At 40.8% G+C, this 22,888-nt stretch overlaps 1 protein-coding gene across 5 annotated transcripts in view; it reads left to right on the forward strand.

The window, feature by feature from the left end:
• The window catches only part of DOCK10 (dedicator of cytokinesis 10), a 197,727-nt gene that overhangs the window by 157,920 nt on the left and 16,919 nt on the right, over window positions 1–22,888 (forward strand). For 3 of the 5 annotated variants that reach the window (XM_066279139.1, XM_066279140.1, XM_066279144.1), the window contains exons 34-50: window positions 2,420–2,531; window positions 3,241–3,362; window positions 3,452–3,566; window positions 3,662–3,728; window positions 3,956–4,003; window positions 4,532–4,633; window positions 6,733–6,857; window positions 8,165–8,277; window positions 9,057–9,194; window positions 9,867–10,049; window positions 10,590–10,700; window positions 12,261–12,476; window positions 14,447–14,504; window positions 14,828–14,926; window positions 17,381–17,487; window positions 19,225–19,347; window positions 19,488–19,601. In XM_066279139.1, coding sequence (XP_066135236.1) covers window positions 2,420–2,531; window positions 3,241–3,362; window positions 3,452–3,566; window positions 3,662–3,728; window positions 3,956–4,003; window positions 4,532–4,633; window positions 6,733–6,857; window positions 8,165–8,277; window positions 9,057–9,194; window positions 9,867–10,049; window positions 10,590–10,700; window positions 12,261–12,476; window positions 14,447–14,504; window positions 14,828–14,926; window positions 17,381–17,487; window positions 19,225–19,347; window positions 19,488–19,601 — 1,953 coding nt within the window. The remainder of the gene's footprint in view (window positions 1–2,419; window positions 2,532–3,240; window positions 3,363–3,451; window positions 3,567–3,661; window positions 3,729–3,955; window positions 4,004–4,531; window positions 4,634–6,732; window positions 6,858–8,164; window positions 8,278–9,056; window positions 9,195–9,866; window positions 10,050–10,589; window positions 10,701–12,260; window positions 12,477–14,446; window positions 14,505–14,827; window positions 14,927–17,380; window positions 17,488–19,224; window positions 19,348–19,487; window positions 19,602–22,888) is intronic. The other 2 variants (XM_066279141.1, XM_066279142.1) reach the window with 2 other exon arrangements.

Consider the following 22,888-nt stretch of genomic DNA (forward strand, 5'->3'; position numbering starts at 1 on the left):
CTAAGAGTTATGATGAGAGGAATAAGAGGAGAACAGAAAAATGGGGGGACAAATTAAAAAAATACTATTGTATTTAGTGGAACAAGAACTAGATACTATGGAGAGCCAGGGATGGGAGCACTGCTAGTGAGTTAAAAAGGTGAAGTAAAAAACCCCAAAATGCCACAAACATAAGTTTGAGTCCCAGATAAGATAATTTGTTTGTTATTGATGTTTGAATGAGAGGAGATGTAAAGGAGAAAGGAAGAAACTAATATAGAGGGAGAAAAGAAAGAGAGAGAGAGAAAAAAAGAGGGAACCAGTAAAAGAAGAAAAAAGAAAGGAGAGAGAGAGAGTTAAGGGTTTTGGAGTGCAACCCTCATAGAGAGAAAGGAAGAGGAGAAAAAAGATAATGGGAGATGTAATACTTATGGGTAGTGTAGTTCAAGGAGAGGAGAGAGTAAGACCGGCAGAGAGTTAATCGGCCAAATTGGAGGAGGAAAAAAAGTATCAAGAATGAAGATAAGAGAAACAAACGAACAAATATAATAAAATGGGATAGGTTATAAAGTCTGCAGATTATTCTTGATTTTGAGAGGTTATCTTCTTGTTTTTTCTTTTCTCTCCCTCTTCCTGGTCGGTGACTCTGTACCCCAGGTTCTGCCCCTTTGGCACGCTCAGGTAGAGGTTTGCAGTTGATAAGTCTCTATGGCAATGTCATGTATTGTGCTTTAGTCTCGTTGGGAGTCAAGGCTCATTAGCATTCATAGGCTCCGACAGTGAGAGAGTCCGTGTTCCTGGAGCCTTTCTCCTAGTCTTTCCTTCCTCAATTAGTAGCCTGATAATCCAGCTATGGGGTTGTTGCTGCCTCTGCCTGGATAGTAAGAGGTTCAAAGAGCTGGCAACTCCCCACTCTATTTCCACTCAGCACAGGGCTCTGGGTAAGGCTCAGTCAGTCAGAGCTGCTAGCATAATCAGGCGGGTTTTATGCCCACTCAAAGACCTCTGGCTCTGCCACTCTGTCCGGTAACACAGGCGGGCACCCACTTCCGGGGTGCTTGGAGGAAACTCTCATTCACTATCTGCGCGCGCAGACCAGGATATCCGGCCAGTAGTCTCACGCTCTGAGGGAAACCCCCAACCGCATGGAAATTTGCAGCGCTGGAATTCGCTCTCGCTCCGTCCCCGTGCGCGGCTTTTGCAAGGCGCTGGGGCGGCCCGAGATTCCGCTTTTGCCCACACAAAGGCCCCTGACTCTGCCCCTCTGTGCGATAACACGGGCGCGCCCTGCCGAGGCACTCGGAGGAATCGCTCACTAGCTATCTGCGCGCACACACCAGGATATGAGGCCGGCCGCGTTTCCCTGAGTGAAACCCTCACCAGCACGGAAAATCTCCACCGTTGGAATTAGTTCTCGCTCCCTCCCGTGCGCGGCTTTCCCAGGGCGCTGGGGCTGCCCAGAGATTCTGCTTTCAGCCCACAAAAAGGCCTCTGACCCTGCCTCTCTGTGGGGCAACACGGACACCCACTTCTGGGGCTTAGGAAGAGATCTCTCGCCCACTAACTGCGCACCAACCAGGAGAACGGGTAAAATGGCTGCCCCGCTTGTCTTTCTTTGTTTGGGTTTGGCGCGAGTGTTAGCTTGTATTGCCCGGCTTGCCACAGGAACAGTTTTTCCTCCGCTAGGATCTCCGTGCCACAGCCTGGTTCGGCCTTTTGTGCGCGGCCTGGATGTATTCACCCCCTTTGCCCGCCTCAGTTTCTATATTCACAGTTACCAGAGAAAGCCGCCCTGTTTAGGTTAGTGAGGAAGGCGGAGCATTTCTTACTCCCTATTTCCTTCGGGGTTTGATTATATATTTAGCCAATTTTTCACTCGACCATACCTTCGGGTGTATTGTGAAGCATCTGGAGGCTCCAAGTATAGGTTTTTCTGTTTCTGGTTGAAGATCTTGTTGAGTTTTGGGGGAGATTTATCGGTATCGCTTCCTACTCCGCCATTACTCTGACGTCATCTAACCACAAGATTCTTAAAAGGATGAAATTGTATCATAGAAAACACTTATTATAGTAAATATTAAAAATTTAGTTTTTAGTAATAGTAATATACATGAGGTAGCCCATAATAACAATGATATATAATCTATAATATAATCCATGAATATAACTATTCTAGCCATTTATGCTATACCTAAAAGAAAGATAATTTACACCACATTGTAAAATTTTTTTTAAATCTCATATGAAATCAAACTTTGACTAAGAGTGTGGTTCTGACTATATTCACTTTCACTGCCTGCTTTGGCAAAAGACCTTTGATGGAATATAAAAGATCAAATCAAATATCATCTAATTGAAAGTGTAATGAAGAAGGCATCTGTGGGTTTACAATGTTGAAAAATGATGACCCCCTTTCATTTCTTCTATGCTTTGAATACAGGGGTCTAGAGATGACCTCAGCACCAATGGAGGATTTCACAGCCAGTCGGCTATGAAGCATGCAAACTCTGTGGATACATCATTTTCTAAAGATGTTTTAAATTCCATAGCAGGTACTTTAGACCTTCTAAGGACACTGTGTTTAACAATCTTCTATGTTTACATTGTATATCACTGTGCATTTCACCCACTTCATAATCCGTTACACATAATCTATATGGCAAGGTATAGTATATTTATATAGCTAATGAGTCTTTTTACATAGTTCTTGGAATGCCATCCAGTGACTTCCTTTTCTACTTAGCTTTCATTTTTACGTGGCTCAAGGAGCAATCTACTCAGATGTTATCAAATTACTTTATTCTGAAAACAATATTTAAATTTTCATTGCATACAAACAACCTTTTAAGATATAATAGCCCTTCCACTTCAAAGAGTTTTCTAAGAACTATTTTGGAAATGTTACCCTGTTTCTTATAAACTGTCAAAAGTTGAAAGCTTCTTCCTCGAAAGTCTCCTTGTGAACTTTTATTAAATCATTTTTAGAACAAACTTTCTTTAAAAAGCTTTTTTAATAAGCTTCACTTTATTTCCATTTCCATTGGTCAAAATTGATCTAAATCCTTAATGCTGGCGTGGCCACTGTAATGCCACTTAAAGTGTTGCATGTCCCCAATGCTGATCCCAGACACTATTAAGTGAAACTTTCACAACACTGCTCAATGACCAACATCATTTGGCTCTACTATTTTAGTTTGTGTGTGCATGTGTGTCTGTGCCCATACATCTCATTACCATCTGTGTGCTGTGGCTTGTTTGCAGCGTTTTCATCAATAGCTATTTCTACAGTAAACCATGCTGATTCCAGAGCATCCTTGGCAAGTCTTGACTCCAACCCAAGCACCAATGAGAAGAGCAGTGAGAAGACTGACAACTGTGAAAAGGTCAGACTTCCCTCCCAGACCTACTCAGCACATTAAGACTCAGACATCTCTTACCCTTACTCAATCCTTATTGGTTCTTTGGTTCCTAGATCCCAAGACCCTTGTCTCTGATAGGCTCCACGCTTCGATTTGACAAGTTAGATCAGGCGGAAACTAGGAGCCTTCTTATGTGCTTTCTTCACATTATGAAGAAAATTTCAGAAGGTAAAGAGAGCTCTGTCAAATTAAAAGAATATATTTTTTAAAGACTAACACTTTGAGTTTTAGAGAGTCTCATATTACCTGGTGTTTCCTTTCAGACACTCTGATTGCCTACTGGCAGAGAGCACCCAGTCCAGAGGTATCCGACTTCTTCAGCATCTTAGAGTAAGTGAAGTGAACACTTTTTTTTCTGGAATCTTCTAAATAACTCATTATACTCTCTTGCATATTAATTACCTGTATGGTGAATTACTTATCAATAATGAAGCACAAAATATTTAAATGCATAAAATATTTAAAGAAAGCTTAACATTCTTAATGTATTCATATGAATACTATGTATAAATAAAAGGCAAATAATAAGGATGTGACCTTTTTTTTTTCCTTCCTAGCGTTTGCCTTCAAAACTTCAGATACCTAGGAAAACGCAATATAATAAGGTAATAATATTAAGTTCCAATAGGTTAGTCTGGTCTTTCAGAAAGAGTTATGACATATATTAATGCATCAGGTTAGAGTTACAAATATGTTCGAAATATGAAAATACAAATGAGGATTAAAAGGTTGACCTCACATTAGAAGTTTGGTGGTTGCCCTGTAAGCAGAAAAGTACAAAACACGCATTTCTAAAAAGAAAACAGACTTCATGTATCTTTAAAATAATTTATCCACCTTCATAGGGATAGAACTTGAAAGATACCAATTTAAGAAAATATGTCAAGTTAACTGAAAAGAAAAATTTATCAGGGAAAACGTTTTGCTGCCATTCTTTCCTGATGAGCGACAGCAAAGCGCCCCCAGCGCCTTCGCCGAACCCGCAGTTCCCCGTTTCCAGAAGAAACTGTGATTTTACTTTTCACACCACGTGAATTTTTCCATTACCATTCTTTCTTTAGATGTAAGTTACAAACACTGAGCTATGATTAAAACATTAGTTTTTTCTGGGTTGTTGTTTTTTTTTTTTCCAGAAAAATTGCAGCTGCATTTAAGTTTGTGCAGTCCACCCAGAACAATGGAACTCTCAAAGGCTCTAATCCTTCCTGCCAGACATCAGGTCACTTGTCACAATGGTAATGTCACACTTGCTTGATATTTAAAATTATATTGTGTGTAAACATGAATGTGTGTATATGCACATATCTGTGGGGTGTGGATGCACCTGTGTGTGTGCATACATGTAATCTATACATGCATATATGTATGTATGTATGTATATGTGTGTGTGTGTTTCAAACCAAATGCAGATGTCAAATAAGTCTACATTTCTCTGAATAAACTTCTTAGGTACTTCCCTATCTGCCCCGTTAGCTGGTAAAGACTTAAGAAGCAAAGAGTGTAACTTATTTACACGCATGTAGTGCACAATGCCTTGCATAGAATAAGGGGTAAGGGGTAATGGCTCTCTTAATTTAATTGAAACTGAAAAAACATAATTCTGAAAAATGCCTCTTTTACTGTGTGCTAATCTCCTAGCAACAGAGTAAAATGCAGAGTCATAGCTCTCCATTATTTTCAGTAATTGTAGGGTCTTAGAGTGTCTTAGAGATGAAATAATTTTTTAAAGAGTAAGAGGCAGTGAGGAAGCAAGATGACTCCCTAGGCTCCGTTTAGATTGTCTCATCCTCAGACAGATCTGACTACCATGTGGGACCTGGTCTCATCCTCCATTAATTTATTCTGTGGGAAACATTTGCCCTGAAGTCCTACATTAAAGTGCTTCCGGATCTACTAAATAAGAAGTCTTTGCTAAAATTTTCTCCAATTTGATTTATTCTTCCCAAAGGTGTCATCATAATGTACAATATTTTTAAATGTCTACTTTAGAAAGAATTTTAGAAAGAAATATGAATGTGGCATATAGCCACTAAATCATGGAATAAATTTTGCCTCTCGGTCTATGGGGACCCTTTGAAATTGCCCCTTTGTGGGGAAGTAAGCGTAAAAACACAATGGTAGTGTTTTTGAGAACGGTAATAGAATAGAGGGCTATGAACAATTACTTTTCACGTTTAATGACAATAATAACCTGCCCGAGGTCGCTGCCGTTTTGTAGGTATCTGATGAGTCAGACTTCAGGCTCCTTCCTGAACCATCTGGACGGATCCTGAGCACTTTTACCACTCCCTTCCTAGAAACCAGGACTTGAACTCCAGAAGTTCAAGACTGAAGGAGATTCAAAACCTGGAAATAATCCAGTCCCAAAGGCCAAAGCCATACACCTCAGATCTCGTCATTCCTGGCAGTTTAAGGAGTGACCCAGACTCCCCTGGGCTCTGAAAGCCAAAGTCAGAGTTCCTGGTCTCTGAGTCATTCCGACTATTTGAGGAGTACCACAGAGAGAAAGGCGTGGCCTCTTTCTTAGGCTTGACTCCTCAGGGTACCTCTTATTGTCTGTTAATCTCAAAGAAATGTCCTATTACCTTGGTCAAATGATAGTCTAAATCAGTGGTTTTCAACCTTTTTACACCTGGGAACCAGTGCAAATAGGAGACTTATTTCAGGGACCATTAAGGTAGAAATCACCCTCAGCATAAGCAAATTCGACTAAGATCATTGGATCTATAATCCTCATACAACATCAGGGTGGTTAATTCTTTCGTGGATGGGCAAGAAATTTCTGGCAGACCGGTATGCGGACCACAGCTGAGAAACACTGGTCTGAGTGACAGTCGACAGTAGGAAGTATTTCTACTACCACAGTAAGACTAGCTCACTTCCCCATTTGGAAGTGCTACAGAGGCATTGAATGAGAGCTATTGCAGTTCATGGCCATTGCCTTGGGAGAGGAACTACACAGAGGTATTATACGGTTTAACATCTGCCACTCTGCCTTCTTGATTGACCAACAACCAACTTAACATCCATGGAATCCCATGGGTCATTAAACACTAATGAAAATGCTTGTGCAGATTTAAGTTCAGTATCTATTATTCTTCTATTATTTTTCAGTGTCTTTTATCATTCTGAACCTCTTTGGGGCTTAAATAAAATTTCTTTGAAAGTATATTTCAAAGTCCCTTTTATCAAGTCACCTGTCATTAATATTTTTAATAAAAGGCCTCAGTTCAAAAAATTGTGTTCAATTTGACTCAATCTACAATACTTGAATGAACATGTGTGTATAATCACATCCCTATTACTTGAACCATTTTTCTTACTTAATTTTCAGGACGAACACCAACTCTGGTCATGAAGGACATAAGCAGCACAGATCACAAACGTTACCTATAATTCGAGGCAAAAATGCACTTTCTAACCCCAAACTCTTACAGATGTTAGACAATACCCTGACCAGTAAGTAAATCGGAAGTCATAGGATCCCGTGGCTATCGGTTTTTCTGTAGATGTACATAGGACATAAAAAGACATTCTGATGTTTCAGAAACATGAAGAATGCTGTTGTGTCCCTGAGACCACCATTTTGCAGGCTCTCTGTAGCCCAGGGAGTGTTTCTAGAGGAAGGAACCACCATGGAATGCTTGAACATTTGTCGTGTTCTTACGGGGAACAAAGGGGAAAAGCAGGACTCTCAATGTCATATGCTTAGTGAAGCTTCTCTGGAAAAGTGTCTTTTGATAATAAGAGGCTGATTCAGGCCCCTCTCAATCATTTTATTTGTTGTCTGCTCTCTAGGAAGAGGAAAATCTTGTTAATGTGCTAGAGGCAGTAAGCATGACATCGTGAGTCCAGTGGTGCCTACATGTCAGCTTGTGAATGAGGAAGAAATGAGGGCCTGTGTGTTGTATCATGTAAATGTTAGCAATTATAGACACAGTCAGCTGTTTGAAGGTATATGCCTTATCCTATAAATCTATTGAATGCCTTTCTGAGGAGCCCATTAAAGCAGACTGTTTTCTGAGACTGTATATTTGGGCTAATAGCCTGGAAGCCTAAGACTTGGCCCAGACTGACTATGAAGTAAATATCCATCTGCCAAAATTGAATTAATGGAAAAGTTGTAAGAGTGTAAATAGACCACTCTGGTCTTTGGAAACTCTAGAGCTGACATATAAACAAGGCAGACATACTGTCTTATTTCAAATAAGACATACTGTCTTATTTCATACTGTTACAAGCAAGATACCATAGACTGGGTAACTTAAACAACATTTATTTCTTATAGTCTAGAGACTGGGAGGTCCAAGGTCAAGGTGCCAGCAGATTTGATGTCTGGTGACAACTTGTTTCCTGGTTTACAGATGGCTGCTTTCTTGTTGTGTCCTCATATGATGAAGAGAGAGAAAAAGAAACACAATCTCTCTGGTGTCTCTAAGGGCACTAATTCCATTCATGAGGGGCTTCACCCTCAGGACCTAATACCTCTGAAAGACTTTACCTCCTAATACCATCACATTGGAATCACACCAATGTAGAAATGTGGGGAGACACAGACATTTAGTCTGTAGAATCCACTGAAGACTCTGTCTAGTGTTTTTGATTTATTCAATAAGGAAGTTGAATAAACAAAAGAACTTTAGTTTAACAAACTATTCATCAAAATACCAGTGATCACTGAATATGTTATAATAAAAGAAAGTCTTTTATAGGGCACAAAGAGTTTTCTTAGATATTTATATGCATGTTCTACTTTGTATTTTTAGGCAGCTCAAATGAAATAGACATTGTGCACCATGTGGACACAGAGGCCAATATAGCTACCGAGGTTTGTCTGACTATTCTGGACCTGCTATCTCTCTTCAGTCAGACCCACCAGGTGAGCGTGATCACCACATCTTCTGCAACATGGTAAAACAGAAAGGAGAAAAGTCATGTGAAGTCAAGGACAGACATTAAAATATTTTATGAAATCATTTCACCTTACATAAATCAACCTATGCGTTAATAGAAACATGTTAAATGTTAGGGGATTGAGGCTGTTATAATGAGTGGAACACTTGAATCCATGTTCACACAATAAATTTAAATTTTTAATTAAAAAACCTTTTAAAAAACATGTTAAAGATGAGATTCAGGTTTTTATCCAAAGTTGACTGTTGCTCGATTAATGTACACATGTATATATTTTACTATTGTCATATAATGGACACTCTTTATATGGGCTGAATCAAAATGCAACACTACTTTTTCATTCTCAAAGGGAGAGACATATGGCAGCTAGATCCGATAAATTAATAAAGTTGATCACTTTATATGGCTTTATTTGCCCTCTGAATATCTTTGGTGAATTGATACCACTACATACTATTAGAATGGCCAAAGTTGAAAAGACTGATTATATCACGTTTTGACAAAGATATGGAAAAACTGGAACTCTCTAATTCACTAATAGGGGGGGGTTGCAAAATGATACTTTGGACAACAGTATGTCAGCATAAAAAAGTTAAACATATATAATCACGTAACCCAGCATTCCAATATTAGGAATTTACCAGGGAGAAATAATAACATTTGTCCACACAGAGCTTTCCTTTCCCTTTCCCTCATCCTAATCTCTTCCCCTCTTCCTAAATCACCTCTGTGTTAAACTTCCAGAGACAACTCCAACAATCCGAATGCCAAAATTCATTGATGAGAAGAGTCTTCGATACCTACATGCTCTTTTTCCAAGTCAACCAGTCAGCCGCAGCGCTGAAGCATGTGTTTGCCTCCTTGAGACTGTTCGTGTGCAAGGTAAGGGCACCACACCTCCAGGGAAAGCTCTGTGAGGGAGGACGGTAAATGCATGTTAACCCTCTCTTTTGGTGTGGAGGAAAGGTACGTTTTATTTTATGTTGCTTTATTTGGCTTTAGCAGACTATTTATTTGGTTTTATTAGACTCTTTAGTTCATGGTCTCTAGATAAGTTTGCGGCCTCGACAGCCTACCTGCTTGGATATCAGAAGGAAATGAAGTTAACATCTAGCCACCAATGCTTTGAGTTCACGGGGTCTGTGGCAGAGTGCAGTGAACTGCACACCATAAACTGCGATGTTGTTCATGCCAAGTTAAAGGTTCCCTTATTCAAGTAACTACAGCGATGACCTTGGAGGGTCTCTGTGTTTTTACAATGTTGGGCCAATAGAGAACACTTCAAAGCTCTTGCTCAGTTCTTTTGGGTTATCATTAGTTATTTATGCAAAAGATACTTACAACATAGAGAATGATTGTTTCTAGAAAAAAGAAAGATATACAAACATAGATTTTTAACAAATAATAGTATGTCCTCTTCCACTTTCAAATGGAAGAAAAAGATGTGGTGAAAAGAAAAGAAGGAAGGATTTCATTCTAAGAATTTTAAAACACGAGCGAGCAGGGCACGGTGCAGGAATGGGGCTGACTTCAGCAGTGTTCCCGTTTCCATAGTTCCCTTCAGCCTTCTTTCAAGGGCCGGCCGACCTGTGTGGGTCCTTCTGCTACGAGGTCCTCAAGTGCTGCAACCACAGGTCACGGTCGACACAGACAGAAGCGTCGGCGCTGCTCTACTTTTTCATGAGGAAGAATTTTGAATTTAATAAGCAGAAGTCCATCGTCCGATCCCACTTACAAGTAAGTGCTGCCAATCGTCACCACTGCTGCCGTGAAAGCCACTCCTCTGTCCCAGCCTCGCGGGGCGCCTCCTGTCCTCAGGGCAGCCAGTGACCCACTGATCGGCCAGATTCTGCCCTGCTAGGTGCCCACCGCACTCAGCTCCGATTCATGGGCTGAGGGCAGTGGGGCAGAAGTCAGCCAAGCCCCTGGACTCTTCCTCCCTTCTGCCAGGGGACAGGGCCATGCAAAATACACAGCTCAGGAAACCATGGCTGCCCCTAAGATGCCAACCAGGCTGCCAAATCCCACCATATTGTAAATGCATAAACTTCTTTCTTCAAAGGCTCCTGATATCCTTGCAACTCTCCTTAAGATCTAAGTTTATAAGAAAAGCCCAGGATGACATGACCTTGTAAAGATTTAATACATACATAAAGACGTCATGCACTGGGCCTCCATAGAGAAGTTAGGGAGGCACTCAGCCAGTCCAGTGGATTCCTTTGGAACCCCTATGTCTGAGCCACCTCCCTGGAGGCTTCACTTCCTTTTCCCTTCCAGCTCATCAAGGCCGTGAGTCAGCTGATCGCCGACGCTGGGATCGGAGGCTCCCGGTTCCAGCACTCCCTGGCGATCACGAACAATTTTGCTAATGGAGACAAACAAATGAAAGTAAGAAGGGCTTTTGTGGGCTTTTTCAAATAAGTAGGGATGATCTAAACTGGATTGTTTTTATGAGATATCTAAATCCTTTTAGAAATACAATTCTGTGTTTCGTTTACTGAGACTTGGAGTACTTACATGAAGTCTGTTCATTTAAACTGATCATCAGCTCTTACACCTACAGAAGATAATCTGTTCGGTGGGTTTTCCAAGATGGGTCCTGTGTCACAAAAAAAGCTTGCCACAAATATCTGGAAGCCCAGTGACTCTCTCCTAATTTCATTCTTGGCCAAATTCATCATCTACTTCTCACAAAAACTAGGAGATATTTCAAAATGAATATGAAGCGGTAAAATATTTCCTAATTTTTGTGAGCAGTATATTTAAAACTTTCTGAAGACTTCTCCTTTAGACAGTGTACTGAAAAGTCAAGGAGTAGAAGCTGGCCTCAGACATGGCTAAACCCAGGGATCAAACAGGTGTCTTCTGTTTTTGCCTGACTCCCTATCTCTCAGTTCAACTTTCCTCTTTGTTTATTCCTTTCATAAGTTTATTCTCTCAAAGATTCTAGAGATGCTGGTAGTATTCCTCTAGTGGCAAAGACATCTCGTTCCATAGTACCAATTCAAGTCCCAGAATTGGCTCTCCTTCATCCAACCATGTGGCATATGCCCATCCTTAAACCACCACTGTAGCCCTGGGGAATCAGAGAATATGATTGGCCAGGCCAGTATCACGTGTCATTCCTGGGAATGAAGTAGATCCATTCACATCACGTGAACACGAGCCAGAGAGGAGAGCATCTGGAAGGACAGTCAGGATGCTGTTACTAAAAGAAGGTGGGCTGGAAGACCAAAGAACAGAGCCTATACAGTGCTTCTCTCCAAATGTGTATAACCGCAATCACAATACATACGACGCCTATTAAAGAATGTACAGTCGTCCCTCACCCTATTGTGGCTCACTTTTTGTGGTCTCACTGTATCACGGATTGTTAAATTGTATATATCTAATTTTGTATTGTGGATTTTTCGCTATATCACGGGATTTTGCAGTCCATAGGTATTTTTATATACTTATTATTTTAATTATTTTTTGTGGTAAAATAAACATTTTCTAGCCTAAAAAGTTGAAAACAATATAAAAAATATAAAAATATTAATTAAAACATATTAATATTAACTAGGTGAGTACCCATATAGAATTTTATATGTTGTTTAAAATACATAGGTTTAAGAGTGTAGAAGGTGTTTAAGAGCATGGGAAGTGTTTATAAGAGTGTGGGAAAGGTTAATAACAGTGTGAGAAAGGTTTATAAGAGTGTAGGGACAAAGAGTATAAAGCCTTAATAGATATATAATAAAATAAAATAAATATAAGGTCGCTACTTCATGGATTTTCGCCTCTGGTGGGGGGTTTTGGAACCTAACCCCCACGACAGACGAGGGATCGCTGTACATATTTGTGAGCCGTGTATAGGGCGCGCCAACTGCGGTGCCAAAACATAATTAATAGCCTAACTTCTGAACTCTAAGCCGATAATGACTCCGGCTTCTCTCTTTTCCAAAGAACAGCAATTTCCCAGCCGAGGTGAAAGACCTGACGAAACGCATAAGGACTGTTCTGATGGCCACGGCTCAGATGAAGGAGCATGAGAAGGACCCCGAGATGCTGGTGGATCTCCAGTACAGCCTGGCGAACTCCTACGCCAGCACCCCCGAGCTCCGCAGGACCTGGCTGGAGAGCATGGCCAAGATTCACGCGAGAAATGGAGACTTGTCCGAGGTGACTGGCGAAGGCTGTCGTTGCCGGCAGCTTCGTCCTCTGTCTCAGGGCAATTGCATGTTCGCCGACAGCGGGAATACACGAAGTTATCACATATTCCCACTAATCTAGATACGGCCTAATTATATTTATATATTACAGGCGTTAAAGCCTGCACATAGGAATCAAGGATGCCTGACTCCGCATAGATAAAATCACATGAAGGCCGCAGTCTGTAGGGACAGCTGCGGTTGTAGGCTATGCAGTGCAAAGCTGAATTCTATAAACCTGAGGCTAAGGAGGATGGCTGGGAGGGTGTCTGGAAATTGAGAGTTAAATAAGTTAATGGTCTCTGCGTTGTAAGACTTCTCCCTTATGATTGGAGTTGGGGGGAAGCTCGCCAGGAGTGTGAGTAGACTCGGGTCGGGGTAATCTGCCCTCATTGGCAGCGAGTCTGAACGCCATGGGGAAATGAACACGCCTGAGAGCCACGTGAGTGGAGAGTGTCCACTGCGTGCAGGGTATGCATCGGTAGCTGACATTCTTATGTCAGTTTAAACACTGGGTGGATTTATAAGGAGCAATTCACAACACCCAGATGGCTCCCAGACGTCAAATGGGATGTTCTGGCTTATCCCCAAATATGCCCCTTTTGGGAAGAGATTGATTTGTCTAGGCTAGTCCTAAAACTCATCTGAATGCTTGTGGGGGGACTCCTGGATGGAAACAGAGCCTTGCTTGGTGGCCATTTGATGAGGGTAAGAATGCAGAAGTGTATTTCCCTTGGACTGACCTAAAAATGGAAAGATTCCTCCATAAAACTTTAAAAGAAAAAGCTGAAGTCATTTGGACTCTCTGACAGGTCAAGTTCTAATGCGTATTCAGCAATGTTTAAGCCTAAACAACGGATATTAGAGAACAATAAAATGTTGCTCATATCATCTGTGGCCCACATGACACATTAGGTCACACTATTTAACCAGGAGCCACCTTCTGAGACGATCACTTTAAAGGCAGGAGATAGTTGAGTGAGGACCATTACTGGTGGTAGAAAAAGTTAAGCAGCTTTTGCTGTTTCCAGTTTAGAGCCAGATACTATGGTTTATAGTTTTCACAAGAAAAGAAACTGTGGTTTTATACAAGTTTCTTTCTTGTATACAAGTCAGTAAGAGTAAGTTTATAGTTGTGAGTACACGAAGCGGAGTTTGTTCAGATATTGCAACAGTCATAACCTGCATGTCTTTCCATATGAACAACCACAACCAACTTTTTTTTTTTTTTTGTGTGTGTGTGTGTGTGTGTGTGTGTGTGTGACAAAGACAGAGAGAGTCAGAGCGAGGGACAGATCGGGACAGACATGAAGGGAGAGAGATGAGAAACATCAATTCTTCATTGCGGTTCCTTAGTTGTTCATTGATTGCTTTCTCATATGTGCCTTGACTGTGGGCCTTCAGCAGACCGAGTAACCCCTTGCTCGAGACAGCAACCTTGGGTCCAAGCTGGTGAGCCTTGCTCAAACCAGATGAGCCCACGTCAAGCTGGTGACCTCGGGGTCTCAAACCTGGGTCCTCCTTATCCCAGTTAGACACTCTATCCACTGCGCCACCACCTGGTCAGGCCACAACCTACTTTTGCCCATCCCTGTATTCCCTTAGAGAGAGAGAGAGAGAGAGAGAGAAAGAGAGACTTAGATATTAAGGAAGGAAGATAATTCCATGGGAAAATTCTTCAGGCCAGCTCATTCATGTACTGGAAAACTATGTCAAGGAAAACAAGCCAAAAAAAACCCCCAAAACATTGCAACTATGCATTTTATTCTTGATTGTGAATTTTTTGGAAATCTAATGGATTCCTGGTTTTAATTCTGTTATGAAAAGTGTTCTTCCACATATTTCGACATGGAGGACCACTCACCTGAAATTAGTCCTACTTAGACGTATAGTCACATTCATGCTGTGCCTCCCCCTGAAACTATTTCTGCTCCACTGCAGGCCGCCATGTGCTACATCCATATAGCTGCCCTCATTGCGGAATACCTGAAAAGAAAGGGTAAGATGTCCGCGTAAGGAAGAAAAAGTCCAGAGTCAACACGTTGAAACCTAACTTTGAATTTATTAATTTTAGATTTTATTAATCTTGGTTATGTTTTATTAAACAACATTAATTTTCACTGATATTTCTAATTACATTGTACTTTTAAGTTTTAACTCTTGTTCATGCCATTATCATGTTTGTTTTGTGTACAATGAGGCTAACTGGTCAACCTCTTAGTTCAAATGAGAAGGCTTCGTTGGTTAGCGATTTGTATTTTTGTAAGCTTGAATTAACACAAACATGTAGCAATGTCCTAACCTCATCTTGCACTACCATAGGTTACTGGAAAATGGAAAAGATTTGCGCACCATCCCTGCTCTTGGAAGATATCCAACCCTGTGATAGCAACCCATTACTAACAAGTCCCGGTGGAGGAAGTGAGTGGTCTAACTGGGCTCCTTTACCCCATGGAACAGGAAATTAAGCTGCAGCTTAAACTTTACATCAGCAAAACTCTTAAGTGTATTCCTGGAAGCAAAAAACTATGTCAGACCTACATAATTTATTCTGTAAAATCCTAAAGTTCCTAGCATTAGGAAATCCCATCTATCCAAAATTTATGAAGTTTAAGTTACTGAAATGTTTTCAGCAATTACAATTGTGTCTTATCATGCATTATTATGAGTTATGGACATATTTTGCTACTAATTTGCTAGTCTGCCTTAGGGATTTTATTCTAAAATCAATGAGTTGGTTAAAATTGCAAGAGAAATCTATTTTAATTTTGAAATGTAAACTTTCCAAAAAAGGGGATGCAAAAATGAAAACATAAATATAGGGCATATACAAGATTTTATTTGTAATTGGCACATTTTTATTTCATTTTTTAAAAGCATAAACTGATTCCGACCATTTATAACATATAATAATTCACAATATTAACTTTCTTTAATGAAAAATATTCCATCTTTGATGTCTGATAAACGTATTTTATAGCCATAACTAAATAATTACTTTTTGTAAAAAATTGGGCAATATAGTTAATACATTTAATCTGTTTTCTTTTGCAAAAATGTATTTAAACCCAAAGTTTTTGAAATGCCATTTATTTCATAACTTAACCTTCAAAAAGCTGTGAAAAACTCAGTGTTAAACAATAGAAACAAATCTTTAGATATAAAGATCAAAATACCTAAACAAAAAGTAAATGGATTTAAGTTACAATATTTTGAAAGCATAATTGGTCCCTTATTCTGTTCAATGTGTGTATATTTTTGAAAGAGTCTCAGTAGATTTTCCAATTAAGATATATGAACAAAATGACCAAAGTGAACTATGGGACAGCGAGATCATTTGTCTGGGAACCCTGGAAAAAAGACCAGCCTTGGCATCACGGCTCACGCCCACACTAGAAGTCAAGGTCTCCTTCCTCAGTGCCAGACTTCCTACTGAGCCTTATTTTTATATGCATGTCACCAAAATCATCACTGTTTCATTTAACATTACCTTCTCACCATCTGTTTTTATTATGATCATATACTATACAGTTCCATAAAGACTATATCAAAGACTAGTTAAAAAGCAAAATTGGGAAACCTGATAAAACTAGGTGTCAGTTTAGGAAATTATGGAAACTTATATTCATCCCAAATGTTGCCTGAAATTTTAATATTCAAAAAATTTTAAATACCCACTTAGACCTGAAATAATATTAGACTATATCATACCTATTGAGAAAAGAATATATTTACCTAGGAAACTTGAAACCAAAACAGTGATTATTTGTGAGGAATTAGCATAGACAACCCCAGAAAATACAGCTTAATCATGAATCATCATGTAAGAAGTATGCCATGACATTTCTTGCTACAATCAATTCTCATGTATTTTAATATATATTCATTTTCTGAAGGAATGTTATTATAGAGAAGTGGGAACATAGGCTTTTTAATGAAAGGATTAGATTGCAATAATCATTATACTTATAATTTTAGCAAATTTGGAGGTGATAATTTAGTTACAAAGCCAGTGAGCTGATCATTAAAAATGAAGACATCCCACAGAAGCATTCGTTATAACTTTAAAAACGCATGCTCCATGTAAGACACTGCGCTAGGCTGTATACTGGGAATAGCTCAGTGACTGAGAGCAAGTCTCTGAGCTGGGTGCTATCAATCACCTCCTGCTAACAAATTTAAAAAAAAAAGAGAGAGAGAGAATGATAAGTTAAGCCACCTGCCCTTGAGCTCACGGTGAGTTTATGTGGCCAAAGTTCAAGACTGCCCTGTCACTTCAAGCTGTGCCCTAACCAGTGATGTTCCCACCATTCAGATCTGGTCCCTACTCTGGGAACATTACCCATTATCAACTATTTTCATAGATATCTGCTGAGCAAGACTTTTTTTTATTTTGATGGCAAAAATACTAGAAAGAAATTTAAGAAGTTTCCTAGGTAATGCCAAAGACTAAAAGCTAGTGAGTAGAGATCATTGTCTTCATCATGTACTGACCATACCAGGTGTGGGGTTTTTTTAATATTAATCTTTTCAACCATCCTTGGAGAGAGATACTAATGTCCCTACTTTGATAAATGGGAGAAACAGGCTCAAAGAGGTTAACTAAACCACAACATCGAAGCTACATCATTCTGCAAATCCTGTTTTCTGTTCATAATCCCATGGCAACACCTTACAGAAAATGTGTCACCTGAAAATAATACAAAATCACAAAAGGGTGACATGGGTTGCCTGGCAGAGAGTGTGCACCAACAGTCATTGTCTAATCATCACTTTGACTATGTGAGCTTTCTACTACCATGGGGAAAGGCATCGTCTAATCCAAGCAATGTTTGGCTCAAATAATAACGTTGAATTTCATTTGGTCTTTCTAAGGCATGTTCTCTATGGGCTGGCCGGCTTTTCTGAGCATCACCCCAAATATTAAAGAAGAAGGCGCAATGAAAGAAGACTCGGGAATGCATGACACACCGTACAATGAGGTCAGGCCAAAATAATCTGGTGTGCAGTAATGGAATTGCACTGAACTGAATTGTAAGATTAAGCTAAATAAGGGGGGATCTTATTCAGACATCAGATAAAGTTACTTTATAATATGATGGTGGCAAAATGAGAGGCAGGCTAAATTAAGCTAAGATCAATGGATACCAGATTTCATTGATAAGATGTCATTTTCAATGAAAATGTAAACTAAACTTCACTTCTCTAAGACGGACCCAAATATGTATGATCAGCTCTCTTCTATGAGATATAAAATCTCCAGTCCTTTTGTAAATGTGGTAAAGGATGCTGAAATTTTTGTGAGCTGGTTATAACTTTTTGTAATACATTAGGCAGTTTATTTACAAGTACATTTGAAAAAGAGGCTCACTAGTTTCTGCAGAGAACTTCTTGGTATGCAAATCATGGTTATTTTTCACAAATAAAAAGAAGCTTTCTATTGGGAATAACTTAGCAACAATTCTGATGAAGAAATTAGAGTTCTCAACAAATAAGTAAAATATTACATAAATTAATTTTTTTAAATTATAACGTTGCATAGATTTTAAAATGAGAATACAGAAAGAAAATTTTGGTGTGGCTTTTAATGAAATTTTGCAGATTATTCTACATTCATTTAATGAACATTGCAATAAACAGTAAATGCAGCTACATATTAACTATTTCAAATAATGTTTATTAAGAATTTTTCTTAAAAGACATCGTTGGAAACATTCCAACAATATTATCCACTTGCTTTAGATAGTATATAATGTGATTCGGTTCAATGTTTATTAAACTGCTAGCATAAGAGAAGCACTGAGTTAAAGGTGGAAAACAGATAAATCAGGCATAATTCTGGCTCTTAAAGAATTTAGAACCCTGAGAAAGACAAACTTTTTTTCAGGGTGGATAGTTCTTGGTCCGAAACCCATTACCTATAAATCTAGGCATCATATATAATTGCAATTAAAAGGGAACAAGATTTTTATGTGAAAGTGGTTGGGATGGAGATGGATGGGAAATAAAAGTTCTCCAGACTTTGGCACTAGGTCTTGACATTTAATAAAACTTGAATGTGTCAGTGAGAAAATGAAGTTCTCAACAGGTGCAGCAGCAAAGCAAACAGGCAGAAGTGTGAAGGTGAGAAGGCACCTACGGCCCGAGTGCAGAGTCAGTGGCAGGGTGCTGAGAGAAGGCTCTGCAGAGGAGGCTGGTGCCTGAGTCTGGCGCTCTTGGAATAAATGCCTCCCTGGAGAGTTCGGGCAGCAGGTCACAGAGTGTAGTTCCCACCCCAGAGGGCAGTGGAGATCTCGGGATCAGATGCATGTTTTAGAAAGGATTACTGGGATAACATCCCATAGGACCAATGCAGGCAAGAAGACAGATTAGCTAGAAGACTCCTGCAGTGGTCCCGGAGTCAACAGGGGCTGGATATAAGTCAGTGACGGTGAGAATGGAAAGAACGAGACAAAGCTGAAGGCATTTCATAGATTTACGTTAGCGCATGTGAGGGACTAATCAGGGGGTGGTGGTGAGGGAAAGGGCATAATCCAAGATGAAATCACAATCCCTTGTTGGCTAGGTGTGAATGCTAATGACACAGATAGGGGACACGGAAAACCCATCGTGGGAAAAAAAAAAAACCAACTGACAACACAGCAGTTTTGAAGTCCCATTTCAGGGATGAGCTACAATGTTAATCACATAAGACCTCGCTTTGGTTTGGGGAACTGCAGAATATCCTGGTGGAGCAGCTGTACATGTGTGTGGAGTTTCTGTGGAAGTCCGAGAGATACGAACTCATCGCTGACGTCAACAAACCCATCATTGCTGTCTTCGAGAAGCAGAGAGACTTCAAAGTATGTTTCCAAGACCTAGACGTTAGTGCCAGTATCTTACTTTCAACTGGTGGATTGTGTGATTTTTTTCCAAAGTAGAAACTCCTTATTGTTTTTACGTCAGCCGCATGATTGTGAAACCCTTTGACTTATGGTTGCAGAAATTATCGGATCTTTACTACGACATCCACCGGTCGTATCTGAAGGTTGCAGAGGTGGTGAACTCAGAGAAGCGACTGTTTGGTCGGTACTATCGTGTGGCATTTTACGGGCAGGTAAGTTCACCAGAAGCAGCGTGACCTGCAAGTTCTGTTGAGCAGTTGAATGCTGTCTTCCCTTCTTTAGGAGACACCTAACTCCATGTGCGAAAGGATTGAGGGGGTGTGGGTGTGAGAGTGTCCGGATATATTAGAGTATTTCTCTGAGTGTATCTATGTTTGTCCATAGGATGGCACCGGGCAGAGAACGCCATAGTTCTTAATACAGATTGAGTTAAAACTGATTTCTAACTTCTTAGAGAAGAAAAGCATTTATTTTTTCAGCATCTTCTTCCCATCTCACCCCAAAATATCTAACTATAGATTTGTTTTATATATCAAAGTGAAATTAAATTCCACAGGTTTTAAGAAATGGAACTCATAACATTCTAAGAAGTAAAGAATTCCTAGTGGTTCCCCCATCTCAAAGTCATGAATTTTTTACTTTAAAATCATGCATTTTCTTTTCTCCTACTTTCAACCTATCCCTGCTTCTAGGCAGAACGCTATAGGGATGTTTTCTTTTCTGTATTACAGGTCACTGCGATTTTAAAGGTACCTTTCTCAGTTTACTACATGCACAATGAACAAGATGGAAAATATTAGCTAGCTAGCCACAGCACTGGCCTGAAAGTACCGCGAATGTATTGCGTATTAATTATGCATGCCTCTGATTGGCGCTTTAAGTGGGATAGACCCAGGCATCATCCTATTTTTTTTTTTTTTGTATTTTTTTTCTGAAGCTGGAAACGGGGAGAGACAGTCAGACAGACTCCCGCATGCGCCCGACCGGGATCCACCCGGCACGCCCACCAGAGGTGACGCTCTGTCCACCAGGGGGCGATGCTCTGTCCCTCCGGGGCGTCACTCTGCCGCGACCAGAGCCATTCTAGTGCCTGGGGCAGAGGCCAAGGAGCCATCCCCAGCACCCGGGCCATCTTTGCCCCAATGGAGCCTTGGCTGCGGGAGGGGAAGAGAGAGACAGAGAGGAAGGGGAGGTGGAGAAGCAAATGAGCGCTTCTCCTATGTGCCCTGGCCGGGAATCGAACTTGGGTCCCCCACACGCCAGGCCGACGCTCTACCGCTGAGCCAACCAGCCAGGGCCAACCATCCTATTCTTTACAGGGAGGTTTATGAGACTGATATTTCAGCAGACCTATTTTAGACTGTGAGCCTTGTGGATGAACATTCCAACCCCGTTTCTTCACTGTGGGGATGACTCTTAGGCCCTGTATTTCCGTTTCTCCTCCACCCCCATGTAAGGTACGACTGTGCATAGCTCCGGTTCTCCTTGGGATCGTCTAAGGAGTCAGATGCAGCCTGGTCATTCTGGATCATCTCCTATTGAAGTCTTTTGAAAAATAAACATTTTCCTCTAATTGCCAATAGCAGCTTAAAAAGTAACTTCTGAATTAATCGAGATAGCTGCTCTCTCTAGTTGGAATGGGAAGTGTCCCTGAATAGCCACAAACCAATTTCTCCAGGCCAGACTTTTCCGCTGCACAGCAGAGTCAGAGAAAGCCAGGAGTGTGAGGAACAGGGGTGTGGGAAGGCGGGCTACCCAAGGACACTAAATGTATGTGTTTAAGGGGCCCCTGGAAGGGGAGCTGACCCCTCTGAAGTGACAGAGTATGTTGGGGACAGAGAAGTGTCAGGGTCTGCAGGAGAAGAGGAGAGAGAAGTGGAAGTGATTTCTTGAAAGTCAATAAGACACAGAAAATAAGCATTTTTGACCTTGCTGAAATACGAGCAAGGAAAACAGCGGGAAGCCCGTCAGGAAGGGGGTGTGGGGGTTGTGGGATTGTAGGGAAAAGAGGGTGTCCGGGGAGTGAGGGGCAGCACAGTAGGGACACGGGGATGTGCACTCATCCAACCTTCATCTGAGTCCGCAACCCTCCACGCGGGTCTTTCCGGTGACACAGTAACGAACTGCCAGTAAGCCTCTGGTCATGGAAACCAGGCTGCCTACCTGCTGGTTTCTCCAGCCGATACCTAGGATACTGGCTGCGGAACAGGTGGGAACAAATCAGGCTGCGTTCCAAGCAGACTTTAATGCCGACGTTTACTCTTTTCTTCCTCTGGTCTTGGTTGTTCCAGGCTGTGGTAAGTTCTGTCTCTCTGTCCCCATTTGCATGCTCTAAAAATTCTCACCCTTCCCTCTGTGTGGTGTCACTGAACCTTAACATTTTTGTGCCAAGAAGAGATAATCCCGCTGCCGTTCATTTGGGAGTCACCTTGCATTTCTTGAACTAAACTGTGTTTACTCCAGTTATCTGAATTACAAAAATGTATCCTTTATTTTTCACATACAATATCTTTCTGCGCCATGGTAGGTGTAGTCTGATAGCTGACACACACACACACACACACACACACACTCACTCACTCACAGATAAATGTGGGCACCACATATTTGAAACATACGGATAGTAGACCCACTGTTGGAGGTTGCCTGCCCACTCCAGACCACCGCGTTCCGGCTGGTCAGGAAGAGAGCTTAGGGACACTCAGAATCTCTAAAGTTGAAGCAGTGGCCGTTGCTGGGTACCTTCCTGGGTTCCTAAAAGGACCTTGCCTTTTTCCAAATGAGTACTATGGAGAAACAAGGTTCTTTATTGTGGTGGCTCTGAGCATTCTCAAAGGTGACGGTATTAATTCCCAACACACAAGATGAACAGTGGACTAAATCTTCTCCCAGGGGGTCAAGTGAAATCTCCCGCGATGCAGAAAGAAGGGATGTAAGAAATTGGGAGGACAGACGGAGGCAGAAATAACTCTGTGACACAGAATTTTCTTTGTATTATTTTGCACCATATGAAATTACCGATATTTGTCTGTTGTTTTACTGGCAAACATGGCAACCTCATGAGGTTCAGTATAATTATTGTTGATTAAAATAGGAAGACAAGTGTGTTCAACATCCACACATTGTTCCCATCTGCCTCTGCTTGCCTGTCCAGTACATACTTTTTTGTAATTCTCGAAGTCCTCTCCCACATCCATTCCACGTCAGTATTTACCCCCACTTATGCATTTGGGGTAATGGGTCCCTCACTCACGTACTAAAGGGATACTTGGAAACCCCGGTACTAAACAGACTGAGGGGCAATGGGGCAGGAGTGGGGATAGCTCCTTTCAACTGACCTAACTGTTCTTTTTGCAGAGTCCTCAATAAAGTGTGCAGATTGTATGCCTGTTTTTTGTTTTTGTTTTTGTTTTTAATGCTGCCAGTATTCTCAAGTATCTTTTATTAAAAATTCCAATTTGAGCTTAAAAAGAAAAGTGGTCAGTTAAATCTGCATGGT

Source organism: Saccopteryx bilineata, chromosome 5 (assembly GCF_036850765.1).
Source record: "Saccopteryx bilineata isolate mSacBil1 chromosome 5, mSacBil1_pri_phased_curated, whole genome shotgun sequence".
NCBI classification, from domain to species: Eukaryota; Metazoa; Chordata; class Mammalia; order Chiroptera; family Emballonuridae; genus Saccopteryx; species Saccopteryx bilineata.